This window comes from Littorina saxatilis, linkage group LG2 (assembly GCF_037325665.1).
Source record: "Littorina saxatilis isolate snail1 linkage group LG2, US_GU_Lsax_2.0, whole genome shotgun sequence".
NCBI classification, from domain to species: domain Eukaryota; kingdom Metazoa; phylum Mollusca; class Gastropoda; order Littorinimorpha; family Littorinidae; genus Littorina; species Littorina saxatilis.
In genome coordinates, this window is record NC_090246.1 from 77,433,473 (window position 1) to 77,459,071 (window position 25,599).

General features: G+C 46.3%; 1 protein-coding gene across 1 annotated transcript in view; it reads left to right on the top strand.

The window, feature by feature from the left end:
• LOC138959774 (titin-like) overlaps nucleotides 1-25,599 on the top strand; it is a 533,368-nt gene that overhangs the window by 70,929 nt on the left and 436,840 nt on the right. Inside the window, exons 34-56 of the mRNA XM_070331384.1 lie at nucleotides 380-502; nucleotides 862-1,053; nucleotides 1,419-1,602; nucleotides 2,130-2,373; nucleotides 2,775-2,995; nucleotides 3,398-3,694; nucleotides 5,688-5,842; nucleotides 6,936-7,084; nucleotides 7,495-7,651; nucleotides 8,261-8,441; nucleotides 8,885-9,072; nucleotides 9,501-9,791; nucleotides 10,181-10,527; nucleotides 11,119-11,417; nucleotides 12,773-12,970; nucleotides 19,362-19,649; nucleotides 20,108-20,427; nucleotides 21,074-21,335; nucleotides 21,636-21,910; nucleotides 22,370-22,631; nucleotides 22,956-23,341; nucleotides 23,859-24,120; nucleotides 24,271-24,656. Coding sequence (XP_070187485.1) covers nucleotides 380-502; nucleotides 862-1,053; nucleotides 1,419-1,602; nucleotides 2,130-2,373; nucleotides 2,775-2,995; nucleotides 3,398-3,694; nucleotides 5,688-5,842; nucleotides 6,936-7,084; nucleotides 7,495-7,651; nucleotides 8,261-8,441; nucleotides 8,885-9,072; nucleotides 9,501-9,791; nucleotides 10,181-10,527; nucleotides 11,119-11,417; nucleotides 12,773-12,970; nucleotides 19,362-19,649; nucleotides 20,108-20,427; nucleotides 21,074-21,335; nucleotides 21,636-21,910; nucleotides 22,370-22,631; nucleotides 22,956-23,341; nucleotides 23,859-24,120; nucleotides 24,271-24,656 — 5,667 coding nt within the window. The remainder of the gene's footprint in view (nucleotides 1-379; nucleotides 503-861; nucleotides 1,054-1,418; nucleotides 1,603-2,129; nucleotides 2,374-2,774; nucleotides 2,996-3,397; nucleotides 3,695-5,687; nucleotides 5,843-6,935; nucleotides 7,085-7,494; nucleotides 7,652-8,260; nucleotides 8,442-8,884; nucleotides 9,073-9,500; nucleotides 9,792-10,180; nucleotides 10,528-11,118; nucleotides 11,418-12,772; nucleotides 12,971-19,361; nucleotides 19,650-20,107; nucleotides 20,428-21,073; nucleotides 21,336-21,635; nucleotides 21,911-22,369; nucleotides 22,632-22,955; nucleotides 23,342-23,858; nucleotides 24,121-24,270; nucleotides 24,657-25,599) is intronic.

The following is a 25,599-nucleotide window of genomic DNA, read 5'->3' on the forward strand; positions in this document are numbered from 1 at the left end:
AGTTCAACAGTTCCAAACAAGATTAAAAGTTGTATTGACTGTTTCATTAAGCTTTAACGACACCACTTATCTGAAATTTAATTTACGTTTGCCTTTTCCATAATTTCAGGTGTTTTACATCTTTTAATGACTCTGATAGTGGGGAAAAATGACAGATAGAATGGCTCATTGACTGACGTGTTGACTGACACTTACTAGCTGAGTGACCTACTGAGTCCATTGATTTTGTAATGCAGCATACTATCCGATACACTGTCTTTTTAATCAGCAGACTTCACTGGTTTTGTATGATGGCCCACTGACTGATACACCTGGGTTTTTTTTTTGTCTGTGCTTTTTTCAGATTCACTCTTCACCTGTTTTTGTCTGTTTTTTTCAGATTCACTCTGAGATCGATGAGTTGCACTCACACCTGCAGGCACGGCGAGGTAGCTACGGCAACTCCCTGCCCGCAGCCAAAATGACAGTTCAGGCTTTCAACCAGTTTGAAAAGACCGTTGAGGTATTATTGGCATTTAACACCATTGCAAGCAAAAGTTGAAAGCATTGTAAGAAGATTTAACTCTGGCATTCAACACCATTGCAAGCTAAATTGAAAAGCATTGCAAGAACATTTAACTCTGATGATAAAACTGAGAACAGAAACATTAATGCTTCAGCTTGCAACAAAGGAATTTATTCTTGGTTCAAAGGAGTAATTAAATATAATCTGATTGACGTTTATTTTTAATTTTTACACTTTTATGATGTTGAGGGCTGTAATTTTTGTATTTATTTATTTTCTTTTTCTTTTAGTTCTTGAACCCTTTGGTGTTCTCCGGTTACAACACATAATCCTATGGTTTCAATGTTTTGTTGCAGCTGATCGAGAAAAAGATCAAAGACTTCATCAGCACGGCGGAGTTGATGGTTCAGGACGAGCACTACGACTCTGCCAACATCCGCCGCGAGATAGACGTGCTGAAGAATAAATGGAGTACATTCCACACCAGCGTGCGCGACTACCGCTCACAGCTGGACAGTTCCATCCTCTACTTCACCTTCATTGAGGAGGTAATATTCTGCATTTTTGACTGCAGGCAAATGCATTCATTAGTGGGTGATTTTTTTTTTTTTTGCAGTGTTAAAAATTTGAATAAACACAAACAGAGATACACCTGCGGACACAGGACATGGACAGACAGTCACACACGCACATACCAACACACAGACACATTTATGCACACAAATGCACACATGCATGCAGGCACACGTACACGCATGCATGTATACATACACACACATACGCACAGACACACACACAGCATTTTTACTGCACAGCATTCTGATTATGAAGTCCTGTATTAATTCTCCATGTGCCCAGCTTATGTTTGAGTTCTACTGGATACTGACCCTTGTTGCTTTGTGTTTGCCCACAGTGTGAGATGTGGATGCGAGAAGGCAGCCAGTTACTGATCAACATAGGACGACGCGCCCCAGAGTGTCGCAAGCCCGAGGAAGCCGCTGAGCTGATCCAGAAATTGGAACGCCACGTGGAACAGGGCAAGCCACTCCAAGAAAAGCGTCTTCAGAAAATCTCTGAACTTTCACTCCAGCTTTATGGTAAGCTTAGAAGATGAATAGTTTTCATTGGAGCACTTCTACTTGAATTTCATGAGTCTACAAAGTAGAACTTTAAATGGAAAACAGGCTCTTCAAAAACTGGAACACATCATGAGAAAAAGATCCCTTCAGCCATTTTCCAATGTAATGAACAGAATTTGTATTTATTTCATTGGCAAGAAAAATGGCTGTTTTTACATTCAGAAATGTGACCAACTTTCAGTCTGCATAAGTAACTTGCTGGTTGATTTTAAACACAATTGGGGTTGTCCTTTGGGTCTGAAGAAGACTTTTGCGTTCTGCCGCTTATCTGTGCACTCGAAGGTGGCTCTGCAAGCCTAGTCTTGAGGTGCAGAGTCTGGAATAGTGTGGGCACTGGAAGTCAGTTGTGATCACTGCCGGTGTTGCGCTGGTTGATTTAAAACACAATAGGGTAACCATAACTCAGCATCATAGTCTACCAAATTATTCTCCAGCACCTTTTCAATGACATGATTCAAAGCAAATATTATATTCAATACCAACAGGTGAACAAGGGGCAAGCAAAGTGCGACCCCTGGTGATCCAGTACCAGGACATCATGCAGTCCTTCGAGCAGGCCGACAACGAGTTGACCTTGCTGAGGGACAACCTTCAGGGCAAGGGACGCCAGCCGGTGGAGGAGACAATGGACCAGAGCAAAGCCGCAGCGGCCGCAGCACCCCGCATGGGCCCCAAGCCACCCAGAATCACCCAGCACCTCAAAAACGCTGAAGTGATGGAGGGTGTCAAGTAAGTGGTGGAGGATTTTGTGTTGTTTGGGTTTGCGAATGAGAATTACTTGTGATAGTTTGAATTTTTATGAGGTTTAAATCTTGTTTGTGTGGTGCTTGAAGACTTTGATGTTTGCTGGAATCAGCAAGTATCTGAACATTGTTCAAGTGATGGAGTAAAGTGAATGTTCAAGTGGTTGCTTGTTTATTTTTACCTGTTCTTACTTTGAAGCTTACTCATATTTAAAAAAAAAAAAGAAAATGGGGGGGGGGGGGGGGTTGTTCTGTATTGTGGTGTGTACAGCTTCAAAAAGTGACTTTTTCTAAAAACAATGTTACAGTTTCATTCCCAGAGAACAGCAAAGTTCCAAGATTCCATAGGCAAGGCTGTGAAAACTAAAATACTCGTTGTTTCTGCAGGTTCACCTTTGAGTGCCGCGTGGAGAGCGACACAGTGCCCGAGGTGCGATGGTTCAAAGACAACCTGCCACTGACCAGCCCCGACTACGAGACACGTTATGACAAAGGTCTGGCCACTCTTACCATCGAGGAGACTTTCTCTGAGGACACGGCCCGCTACACCTGCAAGGTCTCCAACCCGGCAGGCATGGCCGAATCGTCTGCCTACCTCACTGTTAAAGGTGAGCTATCAACTTCTTTGTGGGATGTTGTGAGTCAGCGATAGTATTGTGATTTGAATACCATTTCTCTTGGAGTAGTTTTTGTTAAATTTCTTTATGATTCGAGCACTGCTTTGTAAGATAAAAAAGGCTCCTATTTATCAGCTACAGTTTAAAGTGGTCTTTACATTTGGAAGGGAAATGGAATGAGATGAAAATCAAAATGCACAATTTATGACAGCTACACAGTGTCCACCGCCCTAATAAAAAAAAACAGACTTACAAGAAAACTTAAGACTGTACAAGCTGTATGAGACAGAGCATGTTAAAGACTGGGAACAAACCCGTCCTTACCCTCCAAACTACAAAAGAAAACGAGTAACCTCTTTCAAGTTATAAGCTCTTGTACACCCCCTTTCACAGAGACACACCAGCAGATTGTCCCACCCGAGTTCACCAAGAACATCAAGTCGGTGGATGTGGCGGAGGGAACGCCCCTGGCCCTTGAGTGCCACGTGGTCGGCATCCCTTCCCCCACTGTGTCTTGGTTCAAGGACGAGGTCAACATCGACAACTCGCCGGAGTACATCATCACCAAGATCAATGGGTCGTGTTGCCTCAAAGTGCGGCAGGCTCTGCCCGGCCACTCGGCCAGATATACATGTCGGGCGGTCAACCCTGGCGGCGAGGCTGCGTCCTCGGCCAGAATTGCTGTCATACGTAAGCGGCACGGTTTCTCTGTGCTTGGGCATGCTCTGTTGCTGCTTGCTTGTTCTTGTTCCCGGACTCTTCTGGTGATTTCTCAGTCAGCATGATTGTCGTGCTTAATTTTGGTGTCGTCTGCAGTTACTGGCTAATGTCTGCCAGGAGTTCTTCTGATGTTTCTTTGAGTTGTTCCCCTTTTTTAGTCAGAGTTTTGTTTTTTAAATTGTTGTCATTGGTCCAGTTCATCATGTGCTGACTTCTTCCAGTGGAGCATGCTTTTTTTCTTTCTCTCTTTTTCTCCTTTTTTTTTAAGCTCTGCTACTGCATGGGTTTACCTTGATTGTTTTCCCTCCTTCATCAGATGGATGCTGATAGAGATTGACCTTTGTCCTGAGGACTGATTATGTTCTGTGTGTTACTGTTTACTAAACAAGACAAGAAGTGCCAATCACGGAATCCAAAAGCCTAGTTTTGCATTGCTGATACTTCTTTGATGAAAAGTCAACATCGAATCAAACTACAGCTGATATGTTATTGAGTGCATGGATTTGTCTGAAAATGTAATTGGTCTCCTACCTCCTAGGTTGCATAGTCGTTCTTTCCTCTTTCATGGTACTGCTTGTTCTCCTCATTGTCAGACATGAATGATTCATGATGTGTGTGTTCATTGATGATTTGAACTGGAAGTGAGACTCCATGGAACTGGATCACCGCTTTCTCTGCAACAAAATTTGACTGCATGTTTGTCGTCACTTTAACTGTGTCTTTTTATCCTCAGGAGTTGTTTTCCTCTATTTAGTGCATGAGCTTTTGAGTGAACTACCTTTGTTAGTCTCAGTGATCTCTCAAATGAGTTGGCGTTTATTTTATTGTTTAACTCTGCTGTCAAAACAAGAGGACAAAGCTACCTTTCTTTTTAGTTTCAAGGTAAACAAAAGATAGAGGGGTTTAAGAACACTTGGCTTTTCATAAGAAAACATTGAACTCAAATTTGTTTGGAGGTTTATGTGTTTTATCTTTAGCTGCTTTTATAAAATGTGAATAAGAATTGTTTGCCCTATTATGTGTTTGTTTCTGCTTTTCATGGCAAAACCAACTGTAAAAAAACATCAACTCAAAGCTAATCTGAAAAGTGATTCACTAGTAAAGATCTATAGAAACACAAATGTTACTTGATGTCTATTGTTTGTTTGTTTGTTCGTTCATGGGCTGAAACTCCCACGGCTTTTACATGTATGACCGTTTTTACCCCGCCATTTAGGCAGCCATACGCCGCTTTCGGAGGAAGCATGCTGGGTATTTTCGTGTTTCTATAACCCACCGAACTCTGACATGGATTACAGGATCTTTTTCGTGCGCACTTGGTCTTGTGCTTGCGTGTACACCGAGGAGAGTCTGCACACAAAGTTTACTCTGAGAAATAAATCTCTCGCCGAACGTGGGGACGAACTGACGCTGACAGCGGCCAACTGGATACAAATTCAGCGCGCTACCGACTGAGCTACATCCCCGCCCCACTTGATGTCTGTTGACATGTTAATACAGTTGTGTCGCTACCGACTGAGCTACATCCCCGCCCCACTTGATGTCTGTTGACATGTTAATGTGTCGCTTTGAAGACCTCAAGGAATATGAAGAAGAAGAAAAAAAACTGAGAGAATTTAAGAGAGGGAATCTTAAATAAAACACAGATGTAAACTTACTGACACTTTAAAAAGAGAAAGTCTGAGATAAGCAAGTCTTATTGCAGAGGGAATCCTGAAATGAAGGGCTATAAACAGAAGTTATAGCCCTTATTGCTAATACAGTTGATCCCTCCTTTTACGACCTCAAAAAATCTGAGAAAATCAGGTCTTAAAAAGGAGGTAAAATTACAGAGATTATGAAGAGAAAATGTGAAAAAGCAAGGTCTTCAAAGGGAGGGAGTCTTAAATTGGGGGGTCTTATAAAGGGGGTACGTTCTACTGTAGACATAATACCCTCACACATTGTAATATCTCTTTTTCAGCCGTGAGAGCCCCAGTGTTCCAGCAGCCCCTTCAAGATGTCACAGCCCCAGAAGGCAAGAGCGTTCACCTGGAGGTGCGCTTCACTGGATCACCTGCACCTGATGTCGCCTGGTTTAGGGGAACCAACCGTGTCCTCAACAGCAACATGTACAAGGTACGTCAGCAAATCTGAGTGTTCAGGTGGAGCTGTTAAAATCATCTGCGGAGATAGACATTTTCTTTCAAAATAAATATAAAAGTTATTTGATCTGAAGATAAAACATTCTACAGCAGTACCTGCGATGTGTGGACCCTCCCATGAGAGGACACCTCCCTTAAAAGGACACCTTCTCTTGTCCTTTTTTATATTATATATTATCTCTACCAAAATATACCTGTCATGACAGGCCACCTGCAATGTAGGGACACTTTTGGCTGGTCCCAAGGGTGTCCTTTCATCACAGGTACCACTGTGTTGCCAAATGGGTGTAGGATTCTAGTTCTGTTTTTGTTACTGGTGTGTGAGGATTTCACAATCCATTATTCAATCATGAATGGTAAAATGTTTCATCGTCTGCTTATGTACTCCATAAGACTGTTATAGTGTTAGTTGCTCTGGCTTAAATCATGTTCAGTAATTAAAGAGAGAGAGAGAGGGATTGAGAGAGAGAAAGAGAGAGAGAGAGAGAGAGGGGGGGGGGTTGAGAGAGAGAGAGGGGGATTGAGAGAGAGAGAGAGGGGGGGTTGAGAGAGAGAGGGGGGGGATTGAGAGAGAGGATTGAGAGAGAGAGAGAGAGGGGGGTTGAGAGAGAGAGAGGGGGGGATTGAGAGAGAGAGAGAGGGGGATTGAGAGAAAGAGAGAGAGAGAGGGTGGGGTTGAGAGAGAGAGAGGGGGGGGATTGAGAGAGAGGATTGAGAGAGAGAGAGAGGGGGGTTGAGAGAGAGAGGGGGGGATTGAGAGAGAGGATTGAGAGAGAGAGAGAGAGGGGGGGTTGAGAGAGAGAGGGGGGGATTGAGAGAGAGAGAGAGGGGGGGGGTTGAGAGAGAGAGGTGGGGGCGGGATTGAGAGAGAGAGAGAGGGGGATTGAGAGAGAGGATTGAGAGAGAGAGAGAGAGGGGGGGTTGAGAGAGAGAGAGAGAGAGGGGGGGGATTGAGAAAGAGAGAGAGAGAGAGAGAAAGGTACAGAAGTGTTTGTCCCGTTTAACTTTGTCTTCACTGAAAATGAAACTTGGTGCTGTAACCTTTCCTTTGTTTCCTTGAACTGCAGGTGACGATTGAGTCCAACTTCTCCTCCCTTGACATCCGTGAGGCGTATGCAGAGGACTCCGACACATACACTGTTGTCATCAAGAACATGGTTGCTGAGGCTCGCTCCTCCTGCAAGCTCACCATTGAATCTATCTTCTCCAGTCCACTGTGAGTGACCAGTCTTTGGGGTTTTGCATACATGTAGTTTTTATCTTGACAGTGGGAATTACAGTGGAACCCCCCTTTTACAACCTTCAAAAATCTAAGAAAATCAGGTCTTGAAAGGAATGGAGTCTTAAAATGTAGGTACATTTACAGAGGCTATGAACAGAACATCTGAGAAAGGAAGGTCTTGAAAAAGGGGGGGGTTCCACTGTGGTTTCAAGGAATACTTTAACATGTATGTGTTTTTTGACACTATAGAACAGTGAAAATATGAAATACAGATAAATAAAGGTAGTCCAAGCTATAGATTTGGCATTGTTGCATACCTATTAGTTCATGAATTTTGTCTTCCTTGCTTTTGCCTTAGTGAAATTTGCTGCTCATTTCTTGACAAACCTTGCTGTCTTTGCCAGCAGGGAGGGCATGTCTCAAATCTCGACAGACGTTGAACGCGCCCAGCCAGTGGCCACAAGACCCATGTTCACTTCGCTGCTATCACCAACAAAGGAGGTACCTGAGGGTACACGTGTTCGTCTGGACTGTGTGCTCGTCGGACGACCAGAACCAGAGGTCAGTCTTCAGTCAATAAACCATTGCGTATTATATTTGTTTGTCATATTATAGCAGATATCCGAGATTGTTTATCATAGTACCATAGTAGGGATTCCAGTTTCTTGATGATATGGGTGGAATTCTCTTACGTACAATAAGGATTTGTGTAACAGCAGTTTTGTGTTTGTTGTTGTGTTATACTTATCTTTTGAGCTCAGTATTGGAGCAAAATTGGGCTCCTACCTATGTGATGAGTGACAAGGTTTACCATTTTTGTCATGGCTGATGTTAGTCTGTAAAACAGAATTTGCTCTGTTAAGTTTCCAGCTTTTGATAATCAAACATTTAGAGGCAAGTAACATTGCTGGAATCATACTCAGAGAGACTGAAATGTACTGTTAATTTCCACCTTCTGAATGGTTCAAATGTAATTGGTTGAACTTACTATTCACAAGGGAGGATCACTTTAGTAAATCAAAGTTAAGTGCGATTTACTGTTGTTGAATGCTGCAAAAAATTATCCCAAACAGTGCAAACGTTCCAAAATCAGGACTCCACAAAAGTTTTGTTATTGTAATGTTTATTCATAGTAGGTACACAAGAAAAATAAAATGTTTGTGGTTCCAGGTGATCTGGCTGAAGAACGAGAAGCCTGTCAAGGAGTCTCCAGACATCCAACTGCTGTTTGAGGGTGACCGCTGTACCCTAGTGGTGCGTGAAGCAGTGGCCACGGACAGTGGATTCTACAAAGTCATTGCCAGAAATCCTCACGGTGTTGCTGAGAGCGCTTGCAAGCTTCATGTTGAACGTGAGTGAAACAACATGTTACCTGTCAAGTGGTATTTTTTTGTTGAAAAAAAAATCAAAAGAAAAATAAAATATTGAGTTGAACAAAATTTACTCGTTGACTTGTATTAAGTATTCTTTTCTTGATTCAAAGCTTTTTTCACCTGGTTTTGTTGGATTTGAAGTGATACTTTCTTGAAAGAAAAAATAGACGAAAAAAAAGAAATTACAAGAAGACCAAAATGAACCCATTGACTTGTATTTCTTTCTTTATCACATCTAGTTTTGTTGCACTCTCTGGTTTGTCATTTAGCAGTGTTTTACCAGTTACTCCTTCTTAAACACATGCCTAAAAAGTTACTTGTTTTATTACAAACTGTCTGTCAGTGAACCAACATTGACAAGGTTCACATAGTCTTTGCACGAGGAGTAACTTCTTCCTTTTTTGTTTTTTCATTTTGACAGCCGTGAGTGAGATGAGTGACGCCTCAGTGGGCGAGTACACAGCTCCCAAGTTCACACAGCCTCTCAAAGACCTGCAGGTCAAGTCAGGCCAGCGTGTGTGTCTGCAGTGTCGCGTCGCTGGACATCCACTGCCCGAGGTCCAGTGGTTCATGGATAACAAGCAACTGGAGAGCTCTCCGGACTTCCAGGTAAATAATGTGTGAATAAAGTGGCTGTTACCTTAGCAAAGTGGATTGCATTTGACATAAGGCATAAGATAATTTTTTTTTAATCTCCTTTGAGAAATTTGGACATGGTGCAGTAAACACAATCACATTAATTAAGCAACGAACGTGGTAGCATTGGTGAAATTTGAAGGGATGTCAGCTTCTGGTGTAGTAAGTTATACATATTGTATTTTAGAGTAAAGGGGTATGGAATGGTTTTAAAAATGTTGCTTATTTTGATGCTGTCAATTTTTTTTCTTGCTGTTTGAATATCTAAGAATGTTTAAGTTTGAAAAGAAATGGAAGATTGATTGCAAATTCCAGAAGGCAGTCTAGATCTGTGAAGTGCATGTTTGTCAGACCATTTATTGTGTAATTTGTCATGTCTTATTGTCTAATTCAACTTGCAGATCACTGCCTTCGCTGATGTGCACTCTCTCACCATACCTGAGGTGTTTGAGGAAGACAGCGGCAGCTACATGGTCCGAGCGGTCAACAGAGCCGGACAGTCTACCTGCCTGGCTCGCTTGACCGTGACGCCTGCACCTGAGGAAGAGGAGATGGAGCGTAGTCAGGCGCCCAGACGTGAACACATTCCTCAACAACCACCGGAGTTTGGCAAGCTGTTCCAAGACAAGACAGCCAAGCCTGGAGACTCTGTCACCTTTGAGTGTATCATCAGTGGTTCTCCCAAGCCCAAGGTGGGTGGAGTTTTGTCTAATAGCAAAGAGAAAGTCAGAAAGGAGCAGCAGTGCAATAATCCTGACAGTTGCTGTTTCTGTGCTTGTGAGATGTATTCGATTGTTATTCTTTTTTTTTTACAAACATTGAAAACTGCCGTAAGTTTATGTGTGAAAATCATGAGCAAATGAGGCCAGAGCTTGAATCACGAACACTGTCTCAAATTTTCTAGGATTCTTTTTTAGTCTTCCAATGGGTTTTCCATTATATGAATTTTTAATGTGCATTTCTGTTAAGTGCAGTTAGTGTCTGGACAAGAGTGAAGAACCCTTCTTCTCTCTTTCTCTGTGGATATAAATTAAAGTGCTTTGACAAGAGTAACAAACTTCACTTCTCTCATTCCGTGCAGGTGTCGTGGCAGTTCAACGGAGAGCCACTGGTCTCTCAGGACTACCAGGTCACCATGGAGGGCGACAAATACCGCCTTACCATCCCAGAAGTCTTTGACGAAGACGCTGGACGTTTCTCGGTCACGGCTGAAAACCCTTCAGGCAAAGCCACCTGCTCAGCCCAGCTGGCGGTGGCCCCACCCCTCCCCTCTCAACCTCCACCAGGCGCCGTCGTGCGGCCCGCCAGAACGGTGTCCATTGATTTGCCAGACACTATGGTGGCTGCTGCCGCTCCTCCTGGCTTCGTGCAAGCAACCAGAGTGGTGCAGACCGTGCCTGTGCCTGGTGGCGTCTTTGAGCGAGAAATGTGAGTGAAATTGAATTGGTCTATTGAGATATATCTATCATGTTAGCGTTTATGCATCAGGATGCAGTTACGCACCAGTCCATTGTCGTCCTGGTCCATCTTGGTCTATTGAGATTATAAAGCATTGTGCTGTACTGTGCTGTATCGTACTGTATTGTACTGTACTGTGGTGTACGTACTACATTGTACTGTGCTGCACTGTGCAGTATTGTACTGTATTGTATTGAATTGATGTATGCTCTTCTTCAAGCCTTCTGTATACTTATTTTTGAACAAGAGGAATAATAAAAGTCAGTGTAGTTGTTGAATAATGGTACTACAGATTTGAGATGTGGAAAGAATAATATGAAATTTATTTCCCTTTGGTTGGAGAATTTGTTGTAAGCATCTCCACTATTTGAAATGTAAAATAAATAAATAAACAACTTAAAAAAATGGATTATGATCAGTTGGAAATGAAGGAAGATATAAAATCTGTTAGGAACTGCAAAGTTTTCTTTCTATAATAAATTTTCTATAATGAATTTTCTATAATGAATTGAATAACAGCAGATCCATCACCATAATTCAAAACCTAACATTCATCTCCAGGGTGCACACAGTGACGACCACAGAGAAACGTGTCAGCCGTACCTTCACTACCTCTGAAGACGAGCACATGTCTGGACGCGAGAGTCACTCAGAAACTCTGCTGACAGAAGTGAAACCAAAAAAGAAGGCAAAGATGATGACAGAGAAGTATTCCAGCTCTGTGACGGCCGACCTGCCACCCAAGTTCCAGCCCGTGGATCTGACCATCGAGGTTCCGGTGCCACCCAAGTTCGTGCAGGCTTTGAAGTCAATCACCGCCCTGGAGGGCACCCGTGTCACCTTTGAGGGTGTCGTCACAGGTTAGTTCCAGGACGTAGAAGTTTTGAGTGTCACAGAAGGGGGGACGTGTGTGAGTAGAGCTTTTTGCGTGTAGAGGCTGGCGTTGTTGTTAGTTCGTCACAGACCGGCACGGTTGGCCTAGTAGTAAGGCGTCCGCCCCGTGATCGGGAGGTCGTGGGTTCGAACCCCGGCCGGGTCATACCTAAGACTTTAAAATTGGCAATCTAGTGGCTGCTCCGCCTGGCGTCTGGCATTATGGGGTTAGTGCCGGGGATATAGCTCAGTTGGTAGCGCGCTGGATTTGTATTCAGTTGGCCGCTGTCAGCGTGAGTTCGATCCCAGGTTCGGCGGAAATTTATTTCACAGAGTCAACTTTGTGTGCAGACTCTCTTCGGTGTCCGAACCTCCCCCCGTGTACACTACATTGGGTGTGCACGTTAAAGATCCCACGATTGACAAAAAGGTCTTTCCTGGCAAAATTGCTTAGGCACAGTTAATAATTGTCTACCTATACCCGTGTGACTTGGAATAATAGGCCGTGAAAGGTAAATATGCGCCGAAATGGCTGCAATCTACTGGCCGTATAAAATTTCATCTCACACGGCATCACTGCAGAGCGCCTAGAACTGTACCCACGGAATATGCGCGATATAAGCCTCATTGATTGATTGATTGATTGATTGATAGTGCTAGGACTGGTTGGTCCGGTGTCAGAATAATGTGACTGGGTGAGACATGAAGCCTGTGCTGCGACTTCTGTCTTGTGTGTGGCGCACGTTATATGTCAAAGCAGCACCGCCCTGATATGGCCCTTTGTGGTCGGCTGGGCGTTAAGCAAACAAACAAACCAAAAAAGTTCGTCACAGGTTAGTTTGAGGACGTAGAAGATTTGAGTGTTTCAGAAGGGGGGACGTGTGTGCATGGAGCTTTCTGTGGGTAAAGGCTGGTGTTGTTGTTATTCAGTCACAGGCTAGTTCGAGGATGCAGAGTTTTTTTTGAGTGTAACAAAAGGAGGACGTGTGTGGATGGAGCTTTCTGCATGTAAAGGCTGGAGTAGTGATTTGTTCATGACAAATGGGAGCAAAATGATTAAACTACTTTATTTTCATTGCTTGAGACATGCTGCACAAGCTGAGCACATTCTGCAGAATAACAATAAATGAAAAAACTGTTAGAATAGCAACATGAAAAAAAAGACAGCGTCAACAACATCAAGAAAAAATTTAAAGGAAAAGACACACAAAATAACAAAACAACAACAACAACACAAAGCTAGCATATAAAGCAAGTGAGTAGAAAACACTGCTAGCAAGAACAATAACAACACCAACATCATAAACAAACTCACCTAAAACAACCATTTTCTACCATACAGGCAAACCAGAACCAACCATCAGATGGTTCAGGGAGAACAAGGAGATCACAGACAGACCAGACTTTGAGATTTCCTACAGAGGGGGTCGCGTTTCCATGTCGATCCCAGAGACGTTTGAAGACGATCAGGGCCAGTACACCTGCGCTGCTGAGAACAAGGGAGGACTCGCCTCCAGCACTGCTGAGCTCATTATCAGAGGTAAACTCTTTGTTAGTTGTTAATGTTTGACTCCTCTCAACAACTCTTTACCAACTAAATCTTCTCAGGTAGGTTTTAGCATCCAGAAGCATCGAAGAGTGAAGATTGTGTCAGAAACGAAAAATAACAGAAAAACCTCAGAAAATAAATGTTTTAATTAATGGAATGTTTTGATTTTCATCTTAATTCAACATTCCATAAGTGAAACCTTATTTAATATCATATTCTTACTCCGAATCACATTAGCATTGAGTCACCTGAGATGCTTATCACTGAAAAACGCTTACCCGGCTAAAGAATTTAAAGGGAAGCAACCCCATCACCAAAACGAAAGTGAAAGTAGCTTTGGTAATGGGCCAGTACACCGGGAGTTACCTCCCATACGGGTGTATGCCACGTCACTTCCTCTAGGAACACGTGCCTATTATCATACGTCTTTTTCACCTCGGAGAGGACGGTTCACTTTTTGACGCTCTGTGGCTGACCTTGTGTGTTTGAGTGACACCCGCCGGCCACGTTACCCAGCTTGTCTGCTCGCCTTGCCTACAGTTTGGTGAGCTCGTTCCCGTTTGTTGTTGGTTGTTTGCGCTGTTTCGTTACTGTACGTTGTCCGTTTTTTACGGACTTGTGTGTCAGTGACTTGCGTGTTTCGCCATTTTGTTGTGTGAGTTAGTTAGCTAACTCGTGTGACTTTGCTAGTAGCTCTGCGTGCCCTCTTTCTGTTTGGGCAAGTGTAGCTTTAGTATTTTGTTGACGCGTAAGCGTGTGTGTTTACTGTGTTTTCAGTCGTTTTGACTTACGTTTCAGTAAATCTTTTTACTTTGCCACGTGTTGTTGACGTTTGTGTCAGTGTCTTGCGTGTCGCCATTTTGTTGTGTGAGTTAGTTTTCTAGCTCGTGTGACTTTGTTTGTAGCTCTCCGTGCCTCTGCTTGTGGGGCAAGTTTAGCTATAGTATTTTGTTAACGCATTAGTGCGTGTGTTTACTGAATTTTCCAGTCGTTTAGACTTATGTTTCAGTAAATTTTTTTCGCGTTGCCACGTGTTGTTGTCAACATGTCTGATTCAGACAAGCGCCGTGGCAAGTCGGACCCCAAGGGGAAAATTAAGGCCTAAGTCTTCCTCTTCCAAAGCAACGTTACTTGTTACAGACCAAGAGCGTAACACTTTGTTGGCTGTACCAATTTCGGCGCCTAGCGCTGTTACTACTTCTGCTTCTTTTGCGGCGCCTAGCGCTACTGTTACTTCTGCACCTGTCTCTACATCGGAGACTTCGTCTTCTTTGTTAGCACCTGGACAAGGTGCGTTGGTTTCCTCTCTGTTAAAGTCACTGGTTCCAGAAATCCGCAGCTTGGTGCAGGCAGAATTTCAGCGTTCCGTCGCCAGCAGTTCGGCGTTTCCGGCATCTGGCAGTGACGTCCGGGCATTGGCTTCCGTGTCTTTGTCCTCCACTTCCGGCTTGGAGCAGCGTCCTCCCTCTTCAGCGTCGGTTGGTAAGCAGAGCTGGTCCGATAGCCCTCGTGAGGCGCCTGGACGTTCTCCTTCGGGGGACAGCTCTTTCGCATCGGGTCACGACCGATACCTTGCTGATCTTTCATTTCCGGCGATAACCTACGAGGCCCCGGACTTGTTCGAACAGCGGCGGCAGTCGGTTTCGACTGCCGCATTTCCGGCACTTGCCGGAAGTGATGATCCGTCCGCTCCGGCACGCTACGGCGGTCGCGGCAGGATGGAGTATTCACTGACTTCCGGTCCTTCCGGATCGCGAAGTCAACCAGTGCAGTCTTCACTTCCGCATTTTGCGGTTCCGTTGACTACACTTCCGGTTTCGGCCGGAAACGCTTCTTCCTCTTCTGGTGGTTCCTTCCGGATACCAGATAGTGGATTACAGCGTGCGCCTTCCGGCTTTCAAGCGCCTAGGCTTGAGCAGGCATCACTCCACTCAGTCGGGGGAGTGACGTCAGCTCATCCAGCTCCGGTTTTTGCGGATGGTCGTCCTGCTTACCCTTTACCTTCACAGGGTTTTGGGCGGCAGGATGACGTTAGTGCTCAGGCTTTTCCGGTTTCCGGTTTGCCAGGGCATGCTTCTGCTTCCGGAACTGGTGACTTCGGTCATGGTTCCACGTGTGACTATTCTGATGCTCCATCAGTGGTCAGCGAGGAGTCGCGGGGCGTGTTTCCGTCGAAGCTCAAGTCTGTTCTTGACGTCGCGGCGGAAGTAACGTCTCGTTATTTTCCTGAAGGGGTGGTGGCTGCGGACTCTTCCGCATCATTCGTTCCTTCTGCCATGGCGGACTTCTGGCCGGCACAGGAGGATGTTTCTTCCTTCCGGTTCGCCGAGTCTCCGTCAGTGGCTTACCAACTTTCGCATTAACTGGTTCGTCCAGCACATGCGGGGAGTGGTATTCGGCCAGTGCCTGTTCCGTTACTGCTTCCTTTTGGTCCAGTTCCGGAATCAGCTCAGCAGTGGGTGGCTTCAGCTGCCCAAGCCTCTTCCTTCGTGCCTACGGCCAATAGGAAGCTTGGCATGCCCAATCAGAGCCAGAATTGGCTGGCGTCTTTTGCACTCCCTAGGGCTACCCTTCCGGTTTCCCGGGAATTGCTGCCTCTTCTGACTAAACCGATCAAGCGTGATTCGGTTTTGCCGGTTTCCGAGGCTTCCCTCCTCTCTGCTGAGGAGGTTGGACGTCGGCAGATCGAACTGTCCTCCATTGCGGAGACTCTCGTTCGGGCTCTGTCTCGGGCATTGACCGATTCGCTAGTTCCTTTCACTCTCAGTGAAGAACAGAATGCGGACGATGTCTCTGCGCTTTTGACCGCATTGGCCAAGGTCAATGAGGAACAATTGCGTCTTTCCTCCCTGCAGTACACCCAAGCGGTACTCTGCAGGAGGGATCTCTTCCTCTCGCAGTCCCAATTCACGGAGCTGGCTACTAGGGAGACCTTGAGAGTCTCCCCGGTCTCAGAGGAGTCTCTCTTCTGTCCGCTGGCACTGGATGCCAGACAGAAGGAGATTCAGTCAAACAAGGACAGTCAGTTCCTTGACTACACTCTGAAGGGGGTGAAACAGTCTCAGCCTTCTAAACAGAAGCAGGCTCAGACATCGTCTAACCCCAAGCCAGCTCAGAAGCGGCAGGCTTCGCCGGCCGCTCGTGGTGGGAAGAAGAGGACGGCATCGGGGAGGGGGCGTGGCGGCTCTGGAAGTAAGCCACACCCCCAATGAAGCGCTCCCGATCTCACCTCCCTCCCGCCCTCCACCTTGGTGATGGCGGGAGGCCCCTCCCGGGCACTTTCTCGTTGGATGTCGGTACTAGACAGCCAATGGATTGTGGGAGTGGTGAGTTCGGGCTTCCGTCTACTCTGGCGGGAGGAAAAGGCGCCTCTTACCCGAGTGCCTCCGCGGTTCAAGCCCCCCTTCTCGCAGGAAGCACGTTCCGTCTTGCAGTCGGAAATTGCCTCCCTGGAGCAGAAGGGCGCGGTGGAGAGAGTTCGGGTCCACAGCTCCCTGGGATTTTACGGGCGTCTGGTCGCTGTTCCCAAAGCATCAGGAGGATGGCGTCCCGTGTCGGATTTATCTCTCCTCAATACTTTCTTGAGGGAGATAAAATTCAAGATGGAGACGCCAGCCTCTGTCCGAGACTCTCTCCGCCCAGGAGACTGGGTGACCTCGATCGATCTCACGGACGCATACTTTCACATTCTTATGCATCCGACCGACCGGAAATGGCTTCGTTTCCGGTGGGGAGATCAGATCTACCAGTTTCGCGCACTCCCTTTCGGGCTGTCTCTCGCACCGTGGATTTTCACCATGGTGGTGAGACAGGTCTGTGCACTGGTGAGGTCCCAGGGTATCCGTCTGCGGGCTTATCTGGACGACTGGCTCATCATGAACCAGTCCCAGAGCGGCTGTTCGCAGGATACCCTGACGGTTCTTCGAGAATCCAACTGGTTGGGGTTCTCGATCAACCGGGTAAAGTCGGAGCTGACCTCGTCACAGACATTCACTTATCTGGGGATGTCTTTCGACACGGTCGCTTGGACTGTCCAGCCTTCTCAGAGAAGGGTGGACAAGCTCCAAGCTCAGATTCGCTCCACTTTACCTCTCCTGATGGCTTCCATCCGCTCGCTCGCCTCCATCTTGGGGCAGATGGAGTCTATGGCTCTTCTGGTTTCACTGGGCCGGGTCCACAAATGTCCGCTTCAGTTCGCGCTGAAGCCGTTTGTGGACTCTCCTCTGGTGGACTGGGACGCCCTCATCCCTTTGCAGGGATGGTTCCAGTCTGCGACCCTTCCGTGGTTGCACACGGAGTGGGTCTGCAGAGGTGTTCCGATCGTCGTGCCCCTCCCCGACCTGGACCTCTTTACAGATGCGTCCAGGGAGGGTTGGGGGGCACATACAGATCTTCAGACTCCTCCCTTTCCGTTACTCAGCCGAGTAATCCGGAAAGCGGAGATGGAGGAGCCGGCCCTTCTTCTTCTGGTCGCTCCTCTGTGGCCGTCGCAGGTCTGGTTTCCAGATCTTCTTCGGCTTGCCCAAGGGCCCCCCATTCCTCTCGCACTCGTGCGAGGGGAACTAGTGCAGCCCCGAACAGGCATTCCACACGAGGAGCCCAGTCTTCTGAAGCTTCACGTGTGGAAGTTGTTCGGGACTCGCTGAAGCGCTCTGGGGCGTCGTCTTTGACTCTGGACTTGGTGGCTCGCTCGCATAGAGCATCCACCTCTTCAGTTTATGCTTCCCACTGGAAGGCATGGACTGCCTGGTGTTCAGCTAGAGGGGTGAGTTCGGTGGCTCCGCGCTCTATTCAGGTCGCTAACCACCTCTCTTTCATGTCTTCACAGGGCGCCTCAGTCTCCTCGTTGAGGGTCCGGCGCTCCGCTATCTCGGCGACTCTTCAGCAGATTGGTCGTTCTGTTCGAGTCGGGGGCGTTATAGCTGCAGTCATTAAAGGGGCTGCTCTTAAGGAAGCTAAAGCTCGTTTGCCCGCTCCCAAGTGGGACTTGTTTTTAATCCTGGAATTCCTTCGTTCTGCGGATTTTGAGCCTTTAAGCGAGGCCAGTCTGTTCAATGTCACTCGCAAAGCGCTGTTTCTCCTTTTGTTGGCTACGGCCCGACGGGGTAGCGAGGTCCACGCCCTGTCGGGTCAGCCTGGAGATATCTCCTTTGAGCCGGACGGTTCCGCATCTTTGCGTTTCCGGCCTGATTTCCTGGCCAAGAATCAGTCTCCGGGGCAGGCCTCTCCGCTGGTTAGAGTTAAGGCTCTGACCAGCGCGTTGGCCCCGGGTGACCCCGATTCGGTCAATTGCCCTGTGAGGGCACTTCGTCTGTACTTAGCCCGGACTCAGCCGATTCGGTCTAGTTCTCAGAAGTTGTTGTTTATCTCTCTCCTTACTAGGCGCGAGAAAGATTTGTCGAAGGTAACGTTGGCCCGGTGGGTGTCCTCGCTCATCAAGCAGGCTTATGAGTGGAGGCGCACAAAGAGGGGGGGGGTTATGCCCTCCTTGCCACTTGACTCGGCCCGAGCCCATGAGACGAGGGCGTGGGCATCCTCTCTGGCAGTTCTGCGCTCCAGACGTCTAGAGGAGGTGCTGACAACTGCGTATTGGCGTTCCGAAGATGTTTTCATAAACTTTTATCTTCGGGACGTCACAGCTCTTCGACAGGATGGCTCCAGAGGCCTTCCAGCGCTCATAGCAGCAGGCCAGTTCCTGTCCAGAACTTGATGGTGAGTTTTGATTCATTTCTAGCCCACCGCCTTGTTGATGTTATCTGCTAATGTGATTCGGAGTAAGAATATGATATTAAATGGAAAATTTCCTAAATAAATTATCATTTAATTAATATACTTACCCGAATCACATACTGTATTCCCTCCCACCTGCCCCGCTTATGGTTTTAAGATTTTTTAAAGCCGTATGATAATAGGCACGTGTTCCTAGAGGAAGTGACGTGGCATACACCCGTATGGGAGGTAACTCCCGGTGTACTGGCCCATTACCAAAGCTACTTTCACTTTCGTTTTGGTGATGGGGTTGCTTCCCTTTAAATTCTTTAGCCGGGTAAGCGTTTTTCAGTGATAAGCATCTCAGGTGACTCAATGCTAATGTGATTCGGGTAAGTATATTAATTAAATGATAATTTATTTAGGAAATTTTCCATTTACTTTTGAGTCTAGGTTTTGGAGCGTTGGCAGTTTACATGGCTATTTTTGTTCACTTACATTGTTATTTTACTACAAAATGTACAGATTTTAAGCACTGTTGTTGTTGTGGCTTGGTAGTATTTTTCTAATGTCCAATCAATGTTGAAGAAGCATTATTCTTTCCCTTTCATGGCCCTGATAGTTTTATTCTTAAGGTCAGCGTTAAAGAAACAAGATTCTTTCTCTTTTCCAGCTTCCATGACACCTCCTGCCTTTGCGGAAGAGCTGAAGCCACAGTACCGCCGCGAGGGCGAGACTGTGAAACTGACAGTCAAGGTCAGCGGTCAGCCGCCTCCAACTGTCATGTGGTACCGCGAAGGTCGGCGCCTTGTCAGCTCACCTGACTTTGAGATCAGACAGGAGGGAGACATCCACTCGCTGTACATCCCAGAAGTCTTCTACGAGGATTCTGGAAAGTTCGCTGTGCGTGCTACAAACCCTGCTGGAGAGGCCATCTCTGCTGCCAACCTCATGGTGGAACGTAAGTACTGTGCTACTCTTGTGGTAGAAAGATGATTTGGTAGCATCCTTAGTAACTGAATTGGTGCTACCAACTATTTCTGAAGCTAACAATACTCTTTTGTTGGCTTCTAGTGTACGTGTTTAAACAAAAAAATGTTTTAGTCCTTGATTACTCATTGTTTCAGTCTTCTGAGTAAAAATGTCAGCATTGAGGAGTCATAGTGAAAGTGAAATCTCGGTTTTAAGGCCTAAAAAATCTTCAAAAATCAGGTCTTATAATGGAGGGAGTCATAGATAGACTTCATGAAAAGAAAATCTCAGGAAGCAAGATCTTAAAACAAGGGGTTCTTCAAATAGACAGTCTGAAAACAGGTTTCAATGTACATCAGTTTTTCATCTTTGTATGTGTTGTGGGTGAACGTAAGAGAACCATGAAAGCCTAGCATTAAACATCAACATTTTTCTTTTCTACCACAGCAACTGCAGAAGAAGCTCCTACCTTGCTGCGCGCACCAGAGCGCAGACCGGTGTACGGCAGCGTCACCCCGGAGAGAGCTGCCCCACCTGCAGCCAAGCAGCCCAAGCTGCAAGATTACGATGAGCGGTACCGTGCCGAGCTGCAGATGCAGGTTGAAGGAGAGACAGAACTGGCTCCCTTTGAGAAACGTATCGCTCTCTTTGGCGCTGGGCCCCCTCAGGAGCCGCGAGTGTCCCCCCAGAAACGTCCACCCTCCCAGTCGCCTCTCATGCCCAGGAAACCCATCGACACTGGCAAAGAGAGGCCCTGGTTCAACAAGGTAGGAAATCATTATGTGTGCAATTTTGAGAAACTGATTGATGGCTTTCTCTGTTGATAGTTAGGTTGGTATGTAAACTAAGTGAAGGTGTCAATGTGTGAAGATTTAAAGGCAGTCGTCTACAAGAATTGAAAGAGGAGCTGTAATACTTCCCAATTTTCTTCCTACTCACAATGTTCACATGTAAACTGATTTTGGTTGTTGTCAAAGAGAGCTTCTAAGCATGGATGGCATTCAATTTTGTTTATGGTTTTGGCATTACATTTAGAACATGCAATAACCCAACGAAAGTGGAGTGAAGCTGACTATGCTCTCAGAGTATAGTGTGGGGAACCCAAATGGGCAAACGAGCTCACACGTCACCAGAATTTCTGGAACGCTGAAGAAGAAGAAGAACATGCAATACAGTGAAACCCCCCTTGTAAGACCCCCCCCCCCCCAATTTTAAAACTCCCTCCATTTTAAGACTTTTCCCACATTTTCTGTTCATAACCTCAGTAAATTTACCCATTTTAAGATTCCTTCCTTTTTAAGACCCGATTTTCTCTGGTTTTTTTTTTAAGGTCTTAAAAGGGGGGGTATTCACTGCATTTTGCTAACCTTCTGAAACCTCTAAAGATGTTTAATTTTATCTGTCCTGTTCCAGAATCTCCCAAACCAGACGCCTACCAAACAAGGACAGAAGGTCATTCTGGAAGTGATCATCGACGGTCGCCCAGAGCCCATCGTCAAATGGTACCGTGAGGACGTGGAGATCGTCAACTCACCAGACTACATCCTCAGCCAGACAGACAAGACCTACAGGCTCACCATTGTGGAAGCCTTCCCAGAAGATTCTGGAAAATTCCGGGTGGTAGCCACCAACGTTGAAGGATCAGTTGCCTCTGAGACCAACCTCAGGGTGGAAGGTGAAACAGAGCTGGGGTTTTTTTGTTGAAAAATTCCTGAATTGCGTTTCACCCTGTTTCAAAAAGAGAAAAATGCAGGAAAAGAATTTGCTTCCAATGTCTCTTTTTAACACATACCTCCTTCAGACAAGAGAGAAAAAGTGTGTATAAAATATTCCATTGTGGGACTGCTCAACTGGGGAAAGATCATATTTCATACCCCACCTGATCAAAGTCTTACATTTCTGTTGTTGCTTTGTTTTTTACTACCTCTAACAACACATTTTGACTTTTGAAATTTCATCCTGTGTATGCTCACAGGTGCACCAGTACCCATGGAGATTCAGCGACAGCAGCCCCGATTTGAGGAGCGCCTGCAGTTGCAGCCTGAAGCTCCCAAGCCACCAGAGCTACCACCAGTGGAGATGCGGGTGCCTGTCTACCAGCCTCCACCCCCAGCTCGGGCAGAAGAATCTCTGGTGTTCCCACAGAAACGTGCACCCTCCAAGTCACCTGTCATGCCACGCAAGCAGGTGCCTCCACCGCCTTCAGAACCAGTTATGGTGGCTCAGAAGAGAAAGCCCACCTTTGAAAAGGTATACAAGTGTGTGTGTGTGTGTGTTTGTTGGTGAGTGTGTGAGTGAGTTTGTTAGTTAGTTGGGAGAGAGGCACAGTCTTGTGGAAGTGACGTCACGTAGTGAAAGAAGAGCAACTGTTTGAGATTCACTCAGTGGGGCAGTGAACCTAACACAGGCCTAAATCAGGTTATTGCCTGGAGAGAGAGAGAGAGAGAGAGAGAGAGAGAGTATGTGAGTTTGTGTATGTTTGTGTGTGTGAAACTTTGACCTTTAAAAAAAATGTGAATGCTGTGCTACTGCTTAGTACAGACTATGGATAGTGCACCACACATGCACAGTGCAACAGAGAAAGTCCCACCATTTTGCTTGGAGGAAAATTTTTCTTTCTTTCTTGAAGAAGTTGGTCTCAGACAGATTTTCATTGCAATCGTTTTGGTGCACACAACCATTTTACTCATTCAAAAATTCCTGTTGCAGCCTCTACCAACTCAGACAACCACCAGGCAAGGTAACCGCTTGACTCTGGAGGTCATCATTGACGCTCACCCAGAGCCTATCGTCAGATGGTACCGTGAGGAGATTGAAATCACCAACTCCCCAGATTACATCCTCAGCCAGGCAGAGAACACCTATACGCTTACCATCGTGGAAGCGTTCCCTGAGGATTCTGGCAGGTTCAAGGTCCTGGCCACTAATGCTGAAGGTTCTGTCGCATCTCAGACCAACTTGATGGTTGAAGGTAGGTGTATTACAGTATGTGTGTCTGTCAGTAAGTGTTTTTGTCTGTCTGTGTCAGTGACTCTCTCTCTCTCTCTTGCTGTCGCTCTCTCTCTCTCTCTTGACTTCTCTCTTTCTCTCTCTGCATTTGTTTGTGTGAAGAGCATGCACAGGTTTGCGGATGTGCGAGTGCAGATGAATATTGTCGTTTGATGTGTTGTCTGTTAGGCCACAAGTGTGTGTTGCCTCTGAAATTTCTGTGTTTTTGTTTGTTAGTCCTAGACTTCCTGCCCATAATCCTGTGATAGTTTTTCTTCACTTTACCATATATTTTTGCGATGTGCAGGTGTTCCAGAGCCTGTGGCAAGAGAACCACCACCTCCTCCACCCAAACCAGTGCAGGAGCCACCAGTGGCACCAATGCAGCGCCCACCTGCTCAGTCACCCCTGTTTCCACGGAAACAGGAGCCTCAGCAGGTGCCACCACCACCACAACCCCAACTGGTTTCAGAACCATTGGTTGCTCCCAAGCAGCGTACGCCTGCTCAGTCACCGCTGTTCCCAAGGAAAGAGATGCCACCACAGGCACCGCCACCAGCCCCTGCACCGGCACCGGTGGTTGCACCCAAGCCACGCACACCATCGCAGTCTCCGCTGATGCCACGTAAAGTGGCGCCGCCACCTCAGGAGCCTGCCTACGTGGCTGTGAAGAAGAGGCCTGTCTTTGAACAGGTATGTTGGTGGTTGGATACTGCTATCCTGTGCAATTTTTGTGTGGATTTGTGAGGAAGTGTGATTGTCCTTTTCGAGGATGGCATGATTTTTATTGTTGAAGTGTATGATAAAGGTTTAGAAAATCCTTGATAGAATTGCACTGATGATTGTTTGAAATGTATTGCCAGTACACAGCATCCACAGCAAAGTGAGACTTTACATGATATTGAGAAAAGGAATAACAGCTGAGAACACTGACAAAGTGCAAAGAATTCCTAGTTTTTGACAAGTACAGTGGAACCCCCCCCCCCCTTTATGATTCAAAAACTCTGAGAAAATCAGATCGGAACAAAGAGGGAGTCTTAAATGGGGGTAACATTTACAGAGGTTATGAAAAAAAAAATCTGAAAAACCGAGGGAAGAAGTCTCCAATCAGTCTTATAACTAATAAGGGGAGGGGGGGTATCCACTGTACAACATTTCTACTGTGCCTTATCTCATTTTAACCACCTGAATTTGATTTTCTCCTTTACAGCCACTTCCACAACAGATCCCTGTCAGACAGGGTGACACTGTGGTTCTTGAGATCCTCATCGAGGCCCACCCTGAGCCCATCGTCAAGTGGTACCGCGAGGAGATGGAGATCACCAGCTCTCCGGACTACATCATCAGCCAGACGGAGAACACCTACAGGCTCACCATCACCGAGACCTTCCCTGAAGATTCGGGCAGGTTCAAGGTGATTGCCGCCAACGCAGAAGGCTCTGTCACCTCTGAGACCTACCTCAGGGTCGAAGGTAAGGAGAATTTGGTTTTAATTGAGAAAGTGTGCAGAAGTTGTGTGTGTGTGTGAAATTTCTGTGTTTTTGTTCGTTAGTCCTAGACTTCCTGCCCATAATCCTGTGATAGTTTTCCTTCACTTTACCATATATTTTTGCGATGTGCAGGTGTTCCAGAGCCTGTGGCAAGAGAACCACCACCTCCTCCACCCAAACCAGTGCAGGAGCCACCAGTGGCACCAATGCAGCGCCCACCTGCTCAGTCACCCCTGTTTCCACGGAAACAGGAGCCTCAGCAGGTGCCACCACCACCACAACCCCAACTGGTTTCAGAACCATTGGTTGCTCCCAAGCAGCGTACGCCTGCTCAGTCACCGCTGTTCCCAAGGAAAGAGATGCCACCACAGGCACCGCCGCCAGCCCCTGCACCGGCACCGGTGGTTGCACCCAAGCCACGCACACCATCGCAGTCTCCGCTGATGCCACGTAAAGTGGCGCCGCCACCTCAGGAGCCTGCCTACGTGGCTGTGAAGAAGAGGCCTGTCTTTGAACAGGTATGTTGGTGGTTGGATACTGCTATCCTGTGCAATTTTTGTGTGGATTTGTGAGGAAGTGTGATTGTCCTTTTCGAGGATGGCATGATTTTTGACTCACATGCGAAGCAAAAGTGAGTCTATGTACTCACCCGAGTCGTCCGTCCGTCCGTCCGTCCGGACGTCCGGACGTCCGGACGTCCGTCCGTCCGTCCGTCCGTCCGTCCGTCCGGAAAACTTTAACGTTGGATATTTCTTGGACACTATTCAGTCTATCAGTACCATATTTGGCAAGACGGTGTATGATGACAAGGCCCCAAAAAACATACATAGCATCTTGACCTTGCTTCAAGGTCAAGGTCGCAGGGGCCATAAATGTTGTCTAAAAAACAGCTATTTTTCACATTTTTCCCATTTTCTCTGAAGTTTTTGAGATTGAATACCTCACCTATATATGATATATAGGGCAAAGTAAGCCCCATCGTTTGATACCAGTTTGGTTTACCTTGCTTCAAGGTCAAGGTCACAGGAGCTCTTCAAAGTTGGATTGTATACATATTTTGAAGTGACCTTGACCCTGAACTATGGAAGATAACTGTTTCAAACTTAAAAATTATGTGGGGCACATGTTATGCTTTCATCATGAGACACATTTGGTCACATATGATCAAGGTCAAGGTCACTTTGACCCTTATGAAATGTGACCAAAATAAGGTAGTGAATTACTAAAAGTGACCATATCTCATGGTAGAAAGAGCCAATAAGCACCATTGTACTTCCTATGTCTTGAATTAACAGCTTTGTGTTGCATGACCTTGGATGACCTTGACCTTGGGTCAAGGTCACATGTATTTTGGTAGGAAAAATGTGTAAAGCAGTTCTTAGTGTATGATGTCATTGTTAGGTTTAGGTCAAGCATGTGAGTCGTATGGGCTTTGCCCTTCTTGTTATTGTTGAAGTGTAT